Genomic DNA, 21,035 nt, shown 5'->3' with positions numbered 1-21,035 from the left:
AGCCCTGAGGGACGCCGCAATGTACCGAGGTCACACGAGATATGGAGGTTCCCTCGAGTACTTGGAAGGATCGATTGTGGAGGAATGATGTCAGCCAAGATAGGGCGCACCCGGAGATTCCCAGACCATTAAGCCGATGGATCAGAGTGGAATGATTAACAGTGTCGAAGACTGCGCTCAGATCCAGGAGAATCACTGCCACTGATCCTCCTGAATCTAGGATCTTTCTAGCCTCCTCCACTACCGCCAACAGGGCAGTTTCTGTGCCTTGGCCTGGCCAAAAACCTGTCTGGGTGAGGGGAAGAAGTCCATTGGATTCAAGGAAGGCTGAGAGCTCTTGGTTGACATGTTTTTCGGCCACCTTACTGATTGCGGGCAGCAGTGAAATGGGCCGAAAATTGCCTAGCTCCGAGGGGTCAAGGTGCGTTTTTTTCAGAAGTGCTTTTACGATCGCCCTCTTCCAGCTTGGGGGGACGGTACCTTGTGAGAGAGAGGAATTAATTAGTTTAGCCAGTGGGGGTATGATGGTCGTTGTAACTAATTTTAAGATTTTAGGAGGGGCAGAGTCCAATGGAGAGCCGCTTTTAATATATTGCAAAATGGGGAGAAGGGAGTCCTCTGTAATGGGAGGGAATGCATGTAGAGAGCCAGCTTGTTGATATGGGCCAGATGTCGGTTCTGAGGGGCGTACTGGCAGGTTGGGGGGAGGAGTTTTAGAATATTTTCTATTTTGTCATTGAAAAATTTGGCCAGCTCGTTGCAGCGGTTACCTGAGGGATCTGGTGGTGGGGGAGGGTCTAGAATTTTAAGGATCTTTTTTACGATGCAGAAAGTTTCCCTGGGTGAGCTGGTGGAGGATCTAATTTTTTCCTCAAAAAAGGCTGATTTATTTACCTTTTTACCCACTCCAGACGTCTATTGGAGTATTTTACAGGAAAAAAGGGTTCTCTGTGAAAAGCATGACAGAGTTACTCTAGTATCAAGCGTTAAATTAGTGCCTTATCAAACATTGGGCGCCATGTAGTGTAGTTCGTATATTCCCAATAGGCTCTGCGCATTGGAATAACATATCCTATAGAATTGACATAGGACTGAGGTCGACTAGGTCTCTATCGAATATATTAGACTTAATTATGAGTGCTAGCTAGCTCGGAGGTCACTAGAAACGTTCTCGAATAAACAAGAAGGGATTAGTTTCTGACAACTGCATAAACATGACAACTTTGTTTCCCCAAGATAAAAAACGTATCTTCAAAGTCGTGGAAACAATAGATAGATATTTCACTCAGTCACCAGAGGTGCAGAGAAATAGAGAGACTGGCATTTTTAATAAAAAGTATTTATTAAACAGTCTTCTTTCTCATGCAGAAGAAATGAACTGCTACAATCGTAATGCTGGCTGTAAAGTATAACGCGTACAGTAAGAAAAGTATTAAAAAATAATACTGTAAAAGCATGGTGTGGTTTCTAAGTCATAAAATACATACATCAATAAATAAAGACTAAAAGTACTCAACTGGTGCTTCTAAAATACGTCTACCCTGATGTACCTAACCTAGGTCTAGTACGAGGGAAGAAGTAAGTGAGGTGTAGCATAGGTTTAGTATTCTTTTGCCAAGAATCTATCCAAGATTTCTCTTAGGATCTAATCAGCTCCGTACCTTGGTTTAGAATGAAGGAGGTCTGGTATCTCTCTGTCTCAGGACTCGATTTCCCAACAACCACAAGGGGAGCTTGGAAACACTGGAGCTGGATTTCTCGGCAAGAGAAAAGACAGCATCTCTCTAAGTGCGTCTGCTGGAGGGTCGGCTTCCTTCGGCACTTGCTGCAGCAAGATGCGTTGGGCAAGTAGACAGACGAACTGCTCCAAACCACTGTGTGTTTGCTAGGGCAAGTGTGGGCATATTTATACCTTGAAGGTGCCGAGTTTGATGTAAGGTTGGACATAATAACGTCATCAAAAGGAGGAGCTACGACACCAACCAAGATGGCCGCATAGTCTCCCGGCTCCGTTGACCTCCGTCCTACGCCCTACTATCCTGCCACCTATCCTGATTTCCTGCCCCAGATCCGTGTGTGTGACCCGCTTTGCACTCCGATGATGTGATCCCGGAGTTTCTCCGACATCGTGGAGTGGAGTAACGGCGAGGACCGATTTTAGGCCTAACCCAGCTGAGAAGCCGGGGTCTCGAGTGCTGGCCTAGCCGGGTCCGAGTTGAACAACAACGGACTGTTGAATGCGGTTGGGTCCGGTCTCTGGAACATTCGGAATTTTGGGATTGCTCTGCTACCGTCTGCTGCCTGGTGCACTATAGGAGGTGAGGTGACGAGTGACGCACGGTGCTGTGTTGCGGGGGTCCCGGACCGGGGGTCCGGCATCCATATCGCCGGTGCCCCTTGGGTTGGAATCTCACTACGCGCTACTGCACGCTAACAGTCTGTCCCTCATGGCTCATTCCTGCTCCGCCTAATTTGCCCCGGAGAAGGCGCCTCTCCATGGGGACCACCATGCCTGAGGAAAACTGGAGGCTGACGGAGCAGGATCAAAGTGGCCCGTCATTGCGGACGGTGCTGGAAGCCCTTGTGGCACTTCAGGAGACTGTTAAAGCTCAGACCTGAAGTCTGTTGTTGGCGGCGGATGGAATCAAAGGATTGAGACCGGATCCTGACTTGACGCCCGAGACCCGACGGCCAGCTCGCCTTTCGATTGACACCCCGGTGGCGTACTTAAACCCGGCGCTGGAAGCTGTATTTGCCCCTATCGCAGTGGAGCTGCCCGAAAGTACTGTGCTTGGTGACTCAATTAATCCGTTGGAATCCCCGGTGTTGCAACTGTCGGAACATTTACATGCTGTCCCCACTTCGGTTCCTTTCAATCGGTACTGTGAACTGTTTTGGACTGTGTCGACCCCCCTCTCCAGTCGGTCTATCAAGATGGCGGATGGGATAAAGCCTGGCTTCGGAGACGGGGAGGGGCATCTTTGGTACCAGCCGACTAAATTGGGACCTGCCGTTCTTTTTTCATCTGTGGACCCCTGTTCTGCCAACTTCTGTGTACCATTCGACATTTTGAGGACAGGGCTTTCTTCCACTTACGGACTCAGCGAACTTCATCGACGGGGCCAAGGCTGAGATTGTTTTCTGGGTTGTTCATTGTGGTATTATGGTTAACGGGATTGTTTTATTGAACTAACGGAGTCCGGGGCAGGGTTGGTTAGGACGTGGGCGAGAGACCGGGAGTGCGTTGATTAAAGCTCTCCTCCGTTTCCCCTCTTTGGGAGGGGTTTAATTTCTTTCCCTTTTTTCCCTGTTTCTTCTATATTTCGGGTTTCGGTGCCTGGGCGACAGGCACGCTGCTAGGGGGGTAGGCCGTAGTCATCTGCAGGGGTGCAGGGTGGGGGGCTGGGGGATGGGAGTTTTGTTTTTTCTTTGTTTCTATGGCCTTTTTTCTCTTCTTATCTTTCTTTGGCCTTTTCTTTTCCTTTTTTCGGGTCAGTGTAGTGGGTTCATTGTTTGGTCCATCTCTGCTTTCACATCTGTGCCTTAACTCTTGCGATGTTTTGGGGCCACGGGGCGGGCGTCAATGTTGGCACAAACCGTAATAGTATGCTTGTTTATCCGGGAGTCGTCTGCTCACACGCCACTGACCTACATGAAAACGAATTAACTGTGGACACACGGCTATTTCGCTCGCCCCCACTTCATAGCTTGAGATATTGTATGGCACCTGATCCTTCTATCTTATATTATAAAATGAAACCTCTTGTATCCTGTTTTCAAATTGATATATCTTCCAACCAGTACGCATTGTGGATGTAACGACTATGCTCCCCGGGAGGCTGGGTCTGAAGTTTTGATCGTTGTATTGTGTTGCACTTGCTTAGTGGCCAGCCCTGGGGGTTGTAGGCCCGTGTTTGTATCTGGTTGAAAATTTCAAATAAAGGTTTTCCAAAAAAAAATAAAAAAATAAAATAACGTCATCAAAGGCTTGCAGTTCTTTGAAAACTCCATGAGTTCTTGGACAAATCAATATTCAAGCAAGGGGAAGTCCCTGACTGCTGAAGTTTTTTTTCCCAAGAAATCGTTGTGGATTTTCGGAACTAGTGGAAGTAGCCATGCCGTATTTGGACTGCATGGGCTAAGTCTAAATATGGTTATGATTTCAATGCCTATATAGGGATAGGGTGATTTTTACCTATATGTGGGCATGAATCGGGAAAATTACACCAGGGTCCTAAATTGCTCTACAACAAAACATTAAGGGCTGCCTCGTTTGGGTTTTGCCACTGTCATCTCTTTTTGCCATGTTAACTGTAATTTTGATCATGAGGGGGGAGGTTATTTTTTCAGTGTTGTGCTTGTTTATATCCTTTTTGTTTTTGTTCATGTTCCATTATTGTGGAGGAAAAGATGTGTTGGGTCTTAGTTTGTCATTTTGTGCACATGCCACCGTGACTACTGTTGCCAGGGTGGAACAGTGGCATGAGGAATGTGGACGCGACCTTAGGCAGTTGATTTCTGCTGCTTGACCGATCTGTTTCTTACCGACTGAAATAAACGGAAGAAGACTCCTACCTGCTGTGTGCGCTTCTTTTCACTATTGCTTTGTGAAAATGTCTTAAATAAACAAATAGACTGGTCGATTGGAATCCTTGCTGTTTAATCTAGTTATTAATCTGCTGAACTGACATTCAAAGTTTATTCTGTGATCACCTATAGCGATTTTGGAGCAGTTAGAAGCCATTTTACCACAAACGATGCAGTGATGCCTCCATCTTGTTTGGATGCATGCCATTCGTATTCCACTTTCAATTCCCTGAATTAGCTTGGTGGCACTTATCCCGCTTTGAACCGGCGTTTGGTGCGTGGAGATCAGCGGGGGCAGGCGCACTAAGGACTGCACGCCCCAGGATCCAGTGGGGCGACAGACGGACTTGCAGCCCCTCACCCTTGACACCGGGGGGGATTTAACCAACAAGCCTATCCCGTCTCATGGGATGCGCACGGCCGGGCGCCGGGCTAAGCCCGGTCAAAGGGCTATGGCCGTCTGAGGCCGAAGGAGGCTGGGCTGGGCTGGGCCATCCCTCTTAGCACCTCATTAAGGTCAGTGACATTAAGCACTATGAGGAAACGTACAGTCACATCAGGTCCAAAAACCTCCACTGCTACTACCATCGAAAGCATGCTCAAAAAAGCTGTTAGCATGGTCTCATCGGAGATTAAACAAACTGAGAGGAGACTTTCCATGGGCTAATCGGCACCTCAATTGCATTTGTCTGGAGATGCAGAGAGGGGTAATTCAATTTTACCTCTCCCATTATCACCCAATGTATTAATTACCATCCCCAGTCATCGAGAAATGTTGCCTGTGGGCTTTGAGATTAATGATGTGGAAATTTCTGACTGTTAACTACGGCCTCAGGTTAATGCTAGTATTGGAAATGTGGCCCCCGTCACTAAAGCTGTGGAGGAAAAAAGGAAGAGAGGCTTGTCAAAACCCACTATCAGTAAGAGGATGAGGAAATATGAATTTTTATGGTCAATCGTGTCCCCTATCGTAGACCCCAACGGCTCCATGTACGTGCTTCAAGTACATGTATGTTCCCTCCACTTCCAGCTATAAAGACGCAAATACATTTGCGTCCAACGTTAACATGTCCTCTTTCAGATCCACCATGAATGGGTTGAATATTCCGTTCCTAAGTATGCCTTGCCACCGTCTTTATATGGTGCACTTTTCACGTTTTTCGGCTCTGGCGAGTTAGGCCCTGATTCCTGCCATCGAGCCTTTTCCTGTTTTCTGCCTCTGGATGCTACAGCCTGGACCTGCATCCGTATCCATGACCTTTGTCTTACTCCCTGCGCGGCTAGCGGTGCCTGGCTCGGCCTGCTTGCCTGCCAAGACTGTATTTTGCCTTCAAGTTATCTGCTCCGCTCCTCGAAAATACATTCCTGTCTAGTAGTTTAGGTAAACATCCTTCCCAGCTGCAGAGCAAAGGGCCCGGCCTTTCTGTCTCCATGCAAGTAATTCACTGCTCCCGTTACCATGGTAGGCCCATGCCCCCTCACATCTCATGTAGACACGTAGACGCTTATACACGCACTAGCAGTCAGTATAGAATAGCCTCTGCCCGAGAGACCTTTTCTTCCAGATAATACAGTTCCTCAAACACAAGATATTAGATATGATTTGGGATTAGGTTGTTCTGACATCCCAGACTTCTGTCTCCTCATGTGAGGCTAAATGTCAAGTCCCCTTCACCCTCCAGTTCCACGTCAATCACACGTCATGCTGCTGCGCGCGCATCTATGCCACATGTTTCTGCTGACACTGCAGGATTCTCTTATGGATCCACCCACTTATGACACCTCTATGTGACGTTTCTAGCACACACCTCCGTGTACGCCCTTGTGCACGCCTTCTGTTACGTACATATGTTCTTATCACGTTTCTCTCAGCTGTTACGCCTTCTGCATCCATCACCACTGTAATGCATTGCCTATATATATGATATGCTGTCAATAAAGTATTGTCTATCCCTTCCTGAACCTTCGTGGTGATGGAATCCGATTGCCTGGTTCGAACCAATTCCTTTTTAAGGAATAAAACCCCTTTTAAACCTCAGATGCCACGGACTCTGCCTCTTATTTTTTGACTGAGTTATTCTTATTGAACTTTACCGCATAAATTAAGTATAGGTAATTTAAATTTACCACAAGGAAACAGCAATCCCACCTAAAAACCCTACCCACACCCTTGAGTTTGTGGAGACGAGGAACTACTGCCATGACTGCGAGCCCTATTGAGCAAACAAATGACAATACCGTAGACTTGACCACATCGGAAGCTGCAGTCAACTCCATCCACACTCAAACTGAGCACACAATTGCCCATGGTACTCGTGACAGGTCGGGCGATACCCTAATTGACATTATAGTGGACTCTGTTTATGATTGTTTAAAAAATTTGGTAGATAAACAATTTAATGCTCTTTTTAAACGCTTGGATATACTGGAAAACCTGGTGAAGAAACCGGATATTCATAAAAAAGCTGCTACTATTGTTGATAAATTTAGGGGGGGAACAGCATCCAAAATCAATGGAGACAATTGATCAGGGCATATCAAAGGAGAGTGGTGATTGTACGCTTCCTACTGTTAATACTGCATGTATAAGTGTGGCAACCCTAAGAGCAGTTTTTTCCCCAAACTTATTCCAAGCTTGATGCCTTTGTCAAATGCAGCATTTGGCAATATAAACATTAGTAATAGTCTGTCCCGAAATTTAGTATCAGCCACCCCACCGCCGCTTGCCCCCGTTCTTACAAGTATCGCAACTGCCCGAACAATACTCCTATTTTTGAAAATCAGGTTAAGAGTCCATCTGAAGATGTTCTTCACCTACCACCTGATGCTTGCCCCAATGTTGTAATTTTAGCAGGCGTTCCTCCCATGAAGAAAGACCAATCAGAGTCCTGGGAACAACTCAAGAATAAGAGTATTGACTGGTTATCGAAGCATAAGGGCCTTGGGATGGCGAACGCCAATGAAATTTTAATGGTGCGACGAATAGGATGGGTGGGACCCTCAGAAAACAACATTACAGGTGACTGTATAGTCAAGAATTTTAGACGCCCCCCCTGGTGAAATGGCTATTGCGAACACAAATGCATCACAATATTGCCCCAACCTTCATACACTCACTACCGCTGGGTTTTTTCTACAAACCTCCCTTGGGCTCACGTGATCTTACTATCCGACACACACTACACAGAATCGGTTTACCGTTCTACCCAGTCTGGAGAGCCAGGACTGACTATCAAGTCAATCATCGATTATTGCACCAGAGTTAGTGGAACCCTTAATAGTCTGTCCGGTTGTTACTGAACCCAGATCCCTAGATCCTAACTTAAATATGCTAAGTTGGAACATCGCAGGATTAAGATCCAAACTGAATTCTACGGAGTGAGTCGATCTGGTTAGTAATTATGACATTCTGATGTTCCAGGAGACATGGTGCACAAATGAATTGTTTCTCGAAGGATTTGTGTGCTATGATAGCATTGTACCCAGCTCCAAAATAGGTCGTCCGTGTGGGGGATTATCAACATGGATAAAGATCTCAGCTGGTGGTAGTATGAAACCCCTGGTGACAAACAATGAGAACTTCCAAGCTACGATTTACTCACAGAGGGCTTCGATATGTTTAATTAACTTCTATATTAATGATTTTACATCACTACCAAATAGGTATTTTATTAATTTGTTTGAATTTATTGATAAAATAGAAGATGAGCAGAGGCATGGCAAATTGGACGGAATCTGCCTAGGCGGGGATTTTAACGTACGATTGCATAGTGGTACTGACAATACTACCATTGCCTCGGTTGGGGCCAACCCATGTAAAAGAGGGGAGGAACTTCGCAATCATTTATCCTCCCATAATTTAATTAATGTAATGGAAAAAGCTGGTTTTGATTCAAATAAGGGTCCTTTGCCTACCTACAGAGAACATGGCTGTTCATCTACTATAGATTATGTTTTTGTATCATCGTCATTGGTAAACTTTTTAGCAAAGGCCGAGGTTTTATGTACTAGTCAAGGTGATCATAATCCAATTCGAACAACTATTAGACTTTTTTCTTAATTTATCACCCAAAGGGAAATAGGGGCTAAACACTTGGTGGCATCCACTGACAAACTTAGAGTGATTTGGAAGGGCATAGATAATAAAGTTTTTTTTGCACGCATTATAAAATTGTACCCCCTATTGGTAGAGACGTGTTTATCAAGCAGCACCTTGGGCGCAGAGATTATTGAGGCCTTTAGTGGTTTATGTGTTGGTATCAAACATATAATCTCAAGACCCGTTACCAACTCAAGCAAGAATCCCAGATGGTTCGATGGCATATGCTCGCGGGCTAATAGAGAACTGCGTGAAGCATTAGAGGCTACACCCAGGGATATAACTCTAGTTAGATCATTAAGAGCCTGCTATAAGAAAGCAATTAAACTACTCTCAGACGAGATACTGAAAGAACTCTGGGATAACCTTGCTAGAGCTGCCTCACTTAAGGATGTAACCGGATTATGGAAAGAAGTTAAAGCGATGAGGTCTATAGGCCCGGATATTACTCCGATAAGTTGTAATATAACAAGCGAATTATGGGAGGAGCATTTTGCCAGAATCTATACAGCTCACACAAAGACCTCTAACAGTCACACCTGCCCCTCAGTTTTAAAGGTTGCTATAACTGTAATTGAAGTTGAGGATGCCATACACCAAAGTATGGGGAATAAAGCCCCAGGCTCGGATGGGCTACCAATCGACCTCATAAAACATGAATCAGACTTTTGGGCTCCCCTTTTATGTAATGTTTTTAATAACTTGACTAATACAGCTATCCCGAGCACTTGGTCGACTAGTATCATTGTGCCCATTTTTAAAAAAGGTGACAGATCCAACCCCAGCTGTTACCCCCAATTTCTTTGATAGACAATACTCTGAAGATCTTGGGCAGGGTTGTCTTTAATAAGATTAGGAATTGGGCTGAAGACAACCAAATTTTAAATTGCTGTCAGCTGGGCTTTAGAAGTAATGTTGGAACTGTCGAACAGTGTTTGAATTTAAATCTAATTTTGGGCAAATACACGATTGCTCAAAAGGTCCCTCTTTATTTAGGTTTTATGGACTTAACCTCAGCCTTTGATTTTGGTAATAGATCGCGTTTATGGGAGATTCTTTTAAATTACGGGTTAGACGAGACTTTGGTTTATTTTTTGGCGTATTTGCACAGGGATCTAAAGGCACGGGTGAGGATAAGTAATGATGGGGAGGTTTCTGGGGATATTGTTATTGGTAGAGGGGTTAGACAAGGTTGTGTTCTAGCCCCTCTACTTTTTATCCTTTATATAAGTGAATTACATAACTGCCTGTCTAAATTGACCAGTGATGTACCCAAAATGAATGGTAAATTACTCCCCGTGCTTTTATACGCAGACAATGCGGTCCTTATGGGCCGCACCCCCAACGCACTTTGCACTTTAGTTACGGGGTTTGTGTCTTTTATGGCCGATCTGGACCTCTGCACTAATTTAAACAAATCTTATATAATGACGTGTGGGCCGAAAAAACACTGCATTAATCCCATAACATCGGGCAGTGAATCCCTTACATGCACAAGCACTTTTTCTTATTTGGGCCTAGTTTTTTCAGAATCAGGCTCTAGGCAAGCAAACGTGGCCCACGGCAGAAGCAAACTCTCCAAAGCAGTTAATTCTATTATTAGCCTTCGGCAGCCAAAACAAACAGAGGTGGTGTCACCTTTAATCCAGATATATAAATCGCAATGTGTATCAACGTCCACTTACGGTGCTAAAGTCTGGGGGTATGCAAATTGTAATGGGATCCAAATTGAAGAGAATAGATTTTGCAGAAAAATTCTCTGGGCTCAAATTTCATCTCCAACAAGGAATTGAACCTACATTATGTGGAGGACTTTATTAGGTCTCGCCCAGCCATATTCTGGCTAAAAATATGGCAGAACCCCGCTGCGATTTTAAGAAGAGAGATAATTATAGATTGCCTTAAGTGCGATAAGGGTGGTAGTATACCCTGGCTTGCCGCAGTTAAAAATAGTCTAGCCAGTGTGAAGTTGGAGCACATTTTTTTATGTCTACTAGCATTGGAAGGCAAGATGGCGGCCTAGACGCTAGGTCGATTGCAGCACTCTACTGAGCTCCGGTGGTGTGAACTACCGGACCGCTTTTACTGACGGATTCTACACTGAAAAGCTACATTGTTACGTTCCTTCCTAGCGGAGTATTAGAAGAGCAAATAATGATGAAAGGAGATGCCTGAAGACTCTTGACTGCTTGGCTGAGCTCCTCAAGAAGAATACGCCGATTTGCTGACACGCCGAAACCCCGGGCGCCATGGGGAAAAAGCATTGAGTGAGACTGACTACGGCTACGCGGCTTTTGTTTTTTCTAAACTGAAACTCACATTTCTGAAACGCTGAAAAAGATACAGTGGCAGGCAGGCTCCCCAGACAATGCGATAATGCGATACTGCTACAATGTATTGAAAATCTTCCGGCACTTGGATACACTCACCCTCTGGTGGAATCCGGCTCCTCTACGCGGCGTCTCCAAGGAAACTGTATCAACACAATCAGCAGCACTACGGAGGGTGTGTCAACTACGAGAAACAGCGCGGCAAAACGCCAGCTCCACTCTTTGTGGTTCGGTCTGGCGTTCAGGGAAACTTTTGCTGAGGGAAGCGCCGAGGGAAAAAGACACAGTGATGCCGCCAAAAAGCGCCTCAGCTGCAGCGACCAGAGCCAGGATTGCAAAGGCAGCAAGGGTGCTTCGCAAAGAGGCAGAGAGACAGCAACGTGAAGGATTAATGGACGGCGAAGACCAGCTACAGGTAAAAACAGCAAGAGCCAAAAAACAAGTAGCTGCAACTGCTTCTCCCCAGGGTACTTCAAGGCAGGAAATTTTAGCGACTCGCAGGAGATTAAGCAGTACAGGGGGGAGGACTGTGCTTGATTTATTGCTTAAAAAGACCCCAAATCAAAATATTCTACAACCTGAGACCGAGCACGAGACTGAGAATGAGCCTGAGCCTGTATCTACCCCAATAATGAATGGGGAACAGACTAAATCAGCTGTGGGACAGTTAAATGCTACTCCTGCCCCAGAAAAGGGAGTATCCAACCTCCTTATTACCCCTGAAAACTTAACAACTGCCACAGCAGACGCTCTGCATATGGGAACTCCCGCTATCATTAACATTACAATTGTCGAGGTTTCTAATAGCAGCTTAATTAATGTACCTATAGAAGGAGTGGTAAACAAGGAGAAGCAACTTGAGGAGGGGCGGCCAATGTCTTTTTCAGGTCCTGGAGGCAATATATTAGGTGTACAAAATGAGCAGATTAATCCTACACCAGGGGCATCGCCTACGATAATCACTAATCACAGCGAGCCTAGCATAACTGTAATACCTCCAGGCTTAGTGGAATCAACGGCTTCGGAGGAGGTACCAGAAGTGCCTGGGACGTCCCTACATTTAATTTCTAAACAAATTACAACAAGTAAGGAGATTAACAATCTTCTTTCAAATTCCACTCCACTACAACCTGCACAAACTAGACAACTACCAGAGGGGGAAAAAGATCTCACTGAGTTTTACTCTTTTTCTGATGAAACTGAAGAGGTTGGAGTCGACATATTAGGGGAATGGTCTGAAAGTTTTGAGTCAACGGAGGATGAGGATGAGGAATCAGAAACACATATATATTCCGCAGAAGATAGTTTTGGTGAGGGGAGGCAGAAGCCTAACACTGTAAAGACTAAGACTAAACCTAAAGGTAATGCAAGAACTGTACTTAAGAAAACAACAACAGGTCATCTTGATTACAATCAAGGTGCTTCCTCAGACATGCCAGACGACTCAGAGATAACCCCCTCTGCAGTAGAGACTATTCTACAAGCCATAGCAGCCCACAGGGAAGAGACGGCTCAGGATAGCAGAAGATCCCGCACAGCTTTGCGGAAAATGCAGGGGGTCGTAAAAACACTATCCAAGACGTGCATACGTATTGGGGAGCGTGTAACTGAAATGGAAACAAGGGTAATGGCAGCAGAGAAGGACTCCTCTGAAAACCATGAGAAAATTAAGCTTCAGGAAACAGAATTGACGGATATTAAATGGAAGCTCGAAGATTTTGAAAATAGGCAGCGCCGCAATAATCTTCGCATCCTGGGGATACCAGAGAAAGTGGAGGGAGAAAATATACGAGCTTTCATTACTAAACTTTTCGGCGAAGCTATGCCCGAGCTATAGAATTGGAACTGGGAAGTTGAAATTCAACGGGCCCATCGAGTCCCCTTTAATCCACCGCCAAAACCAGGATTATAACCAAGAGCAGTTTTAGTGTATTTTAGCAATTTTTTACTTAGACAAGCAGTGGCAGAGAAAGCGAGGCCAGATCGTAAAATAGCTTGTAATGGATTTTCTTTCTTCTCAAGACCTGACTTTTGCCATGCGACTGTTGAAAGACGATGGAGGTTGCGAATGTTGATTAAATCTTTCCAAGACAAAGGCGCTCTGGCCTTTTTGAATAACCCCGCTACTCTTAAGATGGTCCATCACGGCCAGACAACGTTTTTCCAGTCAGAGATAAAAGCTAAAGCATATTTAGATGAAATATCCTAGATAAAATGTCCTTCATTTGGGACATAATGTTTGCTTGTTGGGATATAATGCTTGACGGTTAGAATTAATAATCTACACATTACAATGAGATATGTTTCTTTCACCATTTCTCTTGATGTTTTAAGGAAGTGCGGTGGATGAGTTAGCGGATTAGCAGACCTAGGTATAGAATAGGGAATGTATGATAGGTTGAATATGTATGAGATATGATATGATATGTGATGTAGAATCCCTCTTTTTTTTCTTTTCTCTTTTTTGCTTTATGACTTTTCTTATCTTTTGACAAGGTAGCTCAGTAGTAGTGCAGCAATTTCATCACACAGACTCTGATTGAGTCTGATAGCCTCTGCAAGAGGGGAGGGCAGGGAGAAGGGGTGGGTCAGAGGGAGGGACAACAAAGAGGGAAGGGGAGGGAGGGGGAAGGGGAAGGGGAAGCAGAAAATGGAAAAAAATCAGGCGTAACAGTAGGTGTAGACTTAATTATGGAAAATATAAAGCAGGACTTGTACATGGAATATGATTTGAGCAATATTAATCGACAAAACTACCATATCAATAATGGGTAAGCTTAAAATACAAACTTGGAATATAGGAGGTTTACTGGCCAGAGATAAGCGAGCAAGACTTGAGGAATTACTAAAACTGTATCCTGTAGACATTTTATGCCTACAAGAAACCCATATCCCTTGGAATAAATGAGCGCTATTAAGATTGAAGGGATATAATCTAATAGTAGCTTCATCTCAAACAACAAACATAAGAGGGGTTGCAATATTGGTTAAGAACTGCCATGGACAAGGAACACGCTGTACATCGGATCCATATGGAAGATGGGCAATTGCTAAATTAGTAAGTGGAATCACGATATGTACTGTTTATGGTTCAAATCAGGATGATCCTAAAATTTTTGAAACTTTAGAAACAGAATTAGCTATGTGGCAAGGCCCGCTAATTTTTTGCGGCGATTTTAACATCTCGCTAACACCTCCCCTATCATCATATGTAACCAGATCTAAGTATATAGGCCGGAAACCAAAGGTTTACCGTGCAGTAAGTAGTCTAATATGTAGCCTTGGGCTAACTGATATTTGGACGCAAAATAATCTAATAGACCCTGGCTATACGTATTATTCGCATCCCCACCAAAAATACGTACGAATAGATTATATTTTTACATCTAAAGAGTTAACATCTTCTTCCCATATAAACAAACTTCCAAAAACATTATCAGATCATAATCCCCTAATATTATCAATTGAGTATGATACCAATTATACTAAAAAAACAACGTGGTCCTTTGATAGAAAACTACTATGCAACCAAGAATATATCAATTACATTAAAACTTGGACTGAGGAATTTTTCAGTATGAATCGATTTAGTGCCTCAAGAAATACCGTTTGGGATACTTACAAAGCCGCTCTAAGGGGGGAAACTATTAGCTACCAATCTAAAATTAGGAATGAGGAAAAGAAAGAATACGAAATAAAAATAGTTGCTTTAGCTAAAGCTGAGGAGGAACACATTTGTAAAATTAGGCAAAAACAAGATACGAGTCAGGTGATGATGCAGGTAGCAATACTAAAATCAGAATTGAACTCCAAATTAAGTCAGAAAGCTGCCGAGACATATCAGTCGCATAGAAAACAACTATATGAAAGCGGAGAGAAAGTGGGCAGACAATTAGCGCTCAGTACACGTCAGAAAACTACAAGAAGAGATATCGCTATGATAATAGAAAATGGGCAGACTTTTACTCACGCAACTGAAATTAACTCTCAGTTTCAGAGATATTATCAGAAGTTGTATACAGAGGATGCTAAGAGGTCTGAAGTAGATACAAACATTTTTTAAAATAACTTTCTTAGCAACCCTGAGGCTACGAAATTATTGGACGATGATACAAGAGAGGATCTTGAAAAAGAAATCACAATTACGGAAGTTAGTGCCGCATTATCAGTATTAGCATCTGGCAAAGCAGCAGGTCCCGATAAGATACCGATTGAGCTATTTAAGTTACTTAGCCATCAATTATTACCGATTTTACATGATTTGTTTCTTGGAATACAATTTAATGGTATACCTCCAATTTCTTGGGAGGAAGCTAATATAATCGTCTTTCCGAAAAAGGGAAAATCTCCAGAACACCTTACATCATATCGCCCTATATCTCTTATCAATTCGGACTCTAAATTATATGCAAAAATTCTAGCACTCAGACTCAGTGGGGTCATTGAACAGCTCGCTTCCCCATGGCAGCATGGCTTCATTCCTGGAAAGGGAACTACAGATCATATCCGTAGGGCAATTGCCTTATTTGATGCCATGACTGCCAGGGGGAGCGAATGCCGATGATCCTACTTGATGCTGAGAAGGCTTTTGATCGTGTTACCTGGAAATTTCTCTGGGAAGTTATGACACATAATAATTTTGGCCCCAAATTTATTAACTCAATTAAATCAATGTACCACCGCCCCAAAGCCAAAGTTTTGGCGCCTGGACTTTTTTCTGAATATATCAATATAACAAGAGGTACTAGGCAAGGTTGCCCATGCTCGCATCTTTTATTTGCATTATATATCAATCCCCTTATTTTGAAACTGTTTGAGAGCACTAATATTAAACCTGTTGTTAGCCATTTTCTCGAAACAAAAATACTGGCCTACGCTGACGACATTGTGATCGTTACATCCGAACCTACAGAGGCTATTCATGAAATAGAGGCAATTACTTCTGAATTTGGGCCTTATTCTAGATATTCTCTCAATAAAGGAAAGACGATTATATTAAGCACAGCAAACACAGTTTGTATGGATCCACGAAGAACCGAAAAAGCTACATATTTGGGCATTGAACTTTGTGCAAATACTAAGCTAATCGCGCAAATCAATTTTGATCCACTACTGAAAAAAATTAAGAATGATTTTGAAAGGGTTAATAGTCTTCATCTATCCATTATAGGAAGAGTCAACTATGTTAAAATGAATACGTTGCCTAGATGCCTCTATTTATTTCGCGCAATACCACTAGCCATTAAACAAGAGACTCTAATGTTGATTAATTCATCTATATCTAAGTTTGTATGGCAGAATGGGAAGATTAGGAGATCCATTGAGCTATTGTCTCTTCCTGTTGATAAAGGTGGCCTTGCCATACCTAATATGGTATTATATTACTGGGCAGCACAGTTAAAACAGCTTACAGCTATGCTCAAAGGATATAGTGAAGAGAATCTAGAGGGCCGTGCTGAAATACCTTCAATTTATGAACTTTTGGTTGGCCAGGAGGCAAAAGGTTTACTACTGCGAAAAACTGAGACAAGAAACTATAAAGATTTTAAAGGAGAAATTATGATTAATGCTTGGAAAACTTGGAACAAAATCGCTAAATATATTCAAGTTGAGAAAGTTAATCGTTATACACCACTCTTACATTCTAATGCTATTCAGGGTCAGGATTCAGTTGGCTTTCTAAAACAATGGGCCATGATGGGAATTAAGACAATAGGCGATTTTTTAATAAATGACTATGATACAACCTTCCTAGCTTTAAAAATGAAATATAAATTACCGAACGGAGATTTTCTGAAGTTTGCACAGATATTTGCTACACTAAAAGCCAAGGAATCGCTAATCTGCTTACATAAATATGAAATTATTGAAGTAATATTTAGAGCAAACACCAGAATTGGAACCTTATACAATATTCTTTTAAACATGAAGAATGATGATCTTGATAAAACCGAAAGAAAGTGGGTGCCAAAATTGAATAATCCAAATGTAGATCTAAACCAGGTATTAAATATGAGCCAAAAGTTATTGATGGCGAGTAATCTTAAGGCACAACTATATAAAACTGTTTTTGATCTTTATTTTACCCCCGCTAAATTATTTACATGGGTCAAACGGGAGAATGATTTATGCCCAAGATGCACTCAAGGGCCGGCAACCCTTACCCATATGTTCTATACTTGTCCTGATCTGACCTTAGTTAAAAATATGATAAATTCTTTTTGGGAAGAAATTTTTGGACATAAAATACCAGAATCTGAAACTTAATTTGTACTTGGCCATGACCATACCTTAAATTTGAAAAAATCCGAAGAAAGATTAGTTTTTATTGGCATGGCTGTATTTAGAATACTTCTATCTGCAAGATGGAAAGACGTAAATCCTCCAAGCTTTCAGATGTGGTTAGCACGCTTTTTAGCAGTTTACAGATATGAAATCGCAATATTTAAAACAAGAGGGCCTCAATCTAAATTACGAGGAGATATACTATGGCGACCAATAACTGAATGGAATGGTGGTATCGGATGATTGTTGAATATACATATAATTGATCTTTGAGTTTACTTACAATGTATTATAATTTTTTTTTCCCGATGTTATCTATGTTGCTCTCTGTAACCATTTTTTGAATTTTAAAACCTGTGATGTATTAATACTGCTGTATTATTTGAGTTCATTTGTGTTGATGTATAACTGCAATGATATCCTACTTATTATGCCTGAAAATAAATAAATAAGGAAGGCATAAGCACAAAATCACTCAGGGGGGCGCTGTATGACCTGTATCATAAAGAAAGACAGAACATTGAGTACCATAACTCATCGATCGTTAGGTATATGCCCCTTCTGGAGATATCTTGCATTCAACATCATACGCCACAGAAATATCTCAGGAAAAATATAGGGAGATGGAAAAGGAGCTTACTTTTCCGCCTTAGGGATGGCAGCATAAAATATTCACTCTGCTTCCCGATAGGATTTAACAGCAACATTGAGCAGTTGTGCTGCCCATGCGGTATTGGTAGCAAACAAACATTGTTACATTTTTTACTCTTTTGTGAATTATATGCTAGATATACAAAACAGTATTTAACTACCTATTTTAAGGCATGGGCTATTTTGGATTTTAAATTAGCTTATCTTGAAATTTTACAGCTAGGAAGTGATGATTTGATTCTCCGTGTAAGAACGTTTTTACAAGCTGCGGTACGTTCACGCGCCTCCATGAATGAATTTTAATGTGCCATAAACTCTGTAACACTGCCTAGTGAAACGCACTTTTTACATTTGCTCTTATGATGGTCATTAACATTGCCCGTAATCAAATATTTTGATGATGTTGCTAGTATTGGTAGAATTGCAAATGGGGTTTTAGTTGAATTATATTTGTTCCTTGATGCCTATCACTGTTCGATTTATTGCAAGCTATTGCACTTTATTTGTAATGTATTGCCGATTTTGCACATTGGTCTAAACCTCATACTTTGCACTAAGCTATTAATGCTGCTAGATTTTACAGGTCCGTCCAAACCTTTTATTGTGATTTTATTACTGTAACCTTGTATTTTTATTGGATGGTATTGTATATTTATATATTTTAAAACTTGTACTGTATTTTCCATTGGGGGTGATGAATTGTGCTTTTATGGATATTTTTTATCCGAATAAAGACTATTTGACTTGACTTGACTTATCCCACTTTCAATTCTCTGAATTAGCTTGGTGGCAATTATCCCACTTTCAATTCTCTGAATTAGCTTGGTGGCACTTATCCAACTTTCAATTCTCAATTAGCTTGGTGGCATAGGGTGTGTGCCTCCTGTGCATGTTCCTCTGCATTTATGTGTTTTTCGCCTTCTAGCAGGGACAGAGGCGGACTCTATGTTGATTGTGTGACACTCCAGCACGTTGACCTTTTGGTTTGGTATTTCTTTCAATGATGACTGTGCATTTCTTCCATTGCAGGCTCAACTTTCAGCAAGTGTTCCCGGCCTGCAAGTGTGATTATTACATGAGGAAGAAAGATCTGCGGACGTTTGCATGAACATTTCCGGAAACCAAGCACACTGTGTTATTAGTTCTTCAAAAGATCATGAAGATCCACCTATATTTATTTTTAAATAAACTCTGATATTTTTTTATTAATGGATTACTCTTTTAAAAGGTGTTTTTCAGGGTCCCCATATCCTTTGTCAGTGAAACTGATGATGACTGGTATGACGCAAATCAGACAGACACACTAACCACGTCTGTTTCATTGTACAAATCAGAGGCAAGTGCTCAGGATATCAGAAAGTACATGCAAAATGTGGTTTGTTTAGAAGTAGCCAGAATATAGCACGTTATGGACAAGAAAGGGTTGTTATGTAAACTATGGGCACAAAGAACTATGAAATCCAGTGAGAGGAGATTACTTTTGAATGATACCAATGTGGGTATATGCGGGAGACTATTATGCTAAATTATGTTTGTTGGTAATTTAGAAAATGTCTTCATGGGTGTGTAGCATGAAACCGTTTCATAAGTTATTTGGTTTGTGGCAGTTACCAATAGAGTTTGGAATTCATTGTAATATACACCCGAATAAATGTTTAGCATTTTATGCAAGTATTTATTTTTTCTCCAAACACCAACTTTTAATTTGTCAATGCACTGGTCTTTTCTCAAAACAGTTGTAATTGTATACAGTACTTAAGGTTACTACTGTCTCCAAGGGACAGATACTCTTTGCAAAGCAATTTTGCACCAGCACATACTAGATATTTGTATATTTATTTATTAACTGATCAATTAATTAAGAAATCATTACAGTAAAAAACGGTCGACATGTAAAAGCTAAAAAACATAGTACTAAAAGCAACTGTTTATCTTATGTACAACTGAGCACAGCATCCCTGTGCCAGCATGATCGTCCCTCCCCGGGGGTTATAGTCAATGCCGTGGTCCCTTGGACGTTTAATGAAGTCCCATTTTTAATCCTCACTGGGTAAATAGCTGTACAGAATAAAGGACAACACCTCTTACAATCTAGATATGAACACAACATGCAAGAGGTTCCCATCAAATGTTAGTTTTGCCCATTAGACGCTAGAAGTGCTAACCAAAAGCCCCAGATGCCTAGTAGATGCCAGGAATGACCAGTATATGCTGAGTGGACAACAAAAATAGGTTGCCCTCAATATGTCAATGCAGCACCATGTATAAGGAGTGGCTAATATATGGTTACCCCCGTCCCATTTGGAATGTCCGTGATGCCTACCTTAAACTAGAGGGGCCACCACATGCATGAATGGCCAGAAGATGCCGCAGATGTCCCTAATGCGTATCATGACCACAGGATTCCACCACTGGTCACCATTTAGCAGGAATGCTCACTTTATACTTATATCACTAATGTGCCGCAAATGCTAGGGCTGGTCACAAGATGTCAGGAATGTAAACATGATGTGCAGCATGTCCACCATATACCTGGGATGGTCACCAAATGCCAAATCTCAAGGATGTTAAGGATGCCAACCTGTAGCAGCCCTGGTTCCATATGTCATATATGGCTACCAAATGAAATGGGGCACCAAATGACAGGGATATCTGCTCCATGTCAGAGGGTGTCACTAGATTCCAGAGATGACAACTAAATGGCAGTAGTGGCTACCAGATGCCAGAAATGCCGTTCACATGCTAGGGGTGGCTTTGAATGGTAGAAATGCCCGCCAGCAGCCAGAAAAGGCTTTTCTTTTGCTAGGGAGGCAATCAGATTTCCAGGTCCCACTCCAGATAGTTATAAAGGCAGTTAACTCTCCAGTTACAAGTACATCAGGAATGCTACTCTTATTCTAGGCATGCCCATAATAAAAATGTCAGAGATATGTGCCTTGGACGACCACGATATGATGGGTAGATGGCTTGTACCAGAAGTTGTTACCAAACAGAACAGCAACTTGTTTAGCCAAAGCAATACCTTTAGGACTGATTACGATAAGTTTAGGTTCTATTTTTCCTTCTTAGCTTGGGCGGAAGGT

General features: G+C 42.2%; 1 protein-coding gene across 1 annotated transcript in view; it reads left to right on the top strand.

Moving 5' to 3' along the window:
• TM4SF19 (transmembrane 4 L six family member 19) overlaps positions 1 to 19,579 on the top strand; it is a 958,828-nt gene extending 939,249 nt beyond the window's left edge. The window contains exon 7 of the mRNA XM_086944875.1: positions 18,982 to 19,579. Within this exon, the coding sequence (XP_086801001.1) occupies positions 18,982 to 19,020 (39 nt within the window). The 3' untranslated portion in view covers positions 19,021 to 19,579. The remainder of the gene's footprint in view (positions 1 to 18,981) is intronic.
• Positions 19,580 to 21,035: the final 1,456 nt, after the last annotated feature.

This window comes from Lissotriton vulgaris, chromosome 11 (assembly GCF_964263255.1).
Source record: "Lissotriton vulgaris chromosome 11, aLisVul1.2, whole genome shotgun sequence".
Classification (NCBI taxonomy): Eukaryota; Metazoa; Chordata; class Amphibia; order Caudata; family Salamandridae; genus Lissotriton; species Lissotriton vulgaris.
Note: the sequence above shows the minus strand (reverse complement) of the source record. Positions and strands in the feature narration are given on the sequence as shown.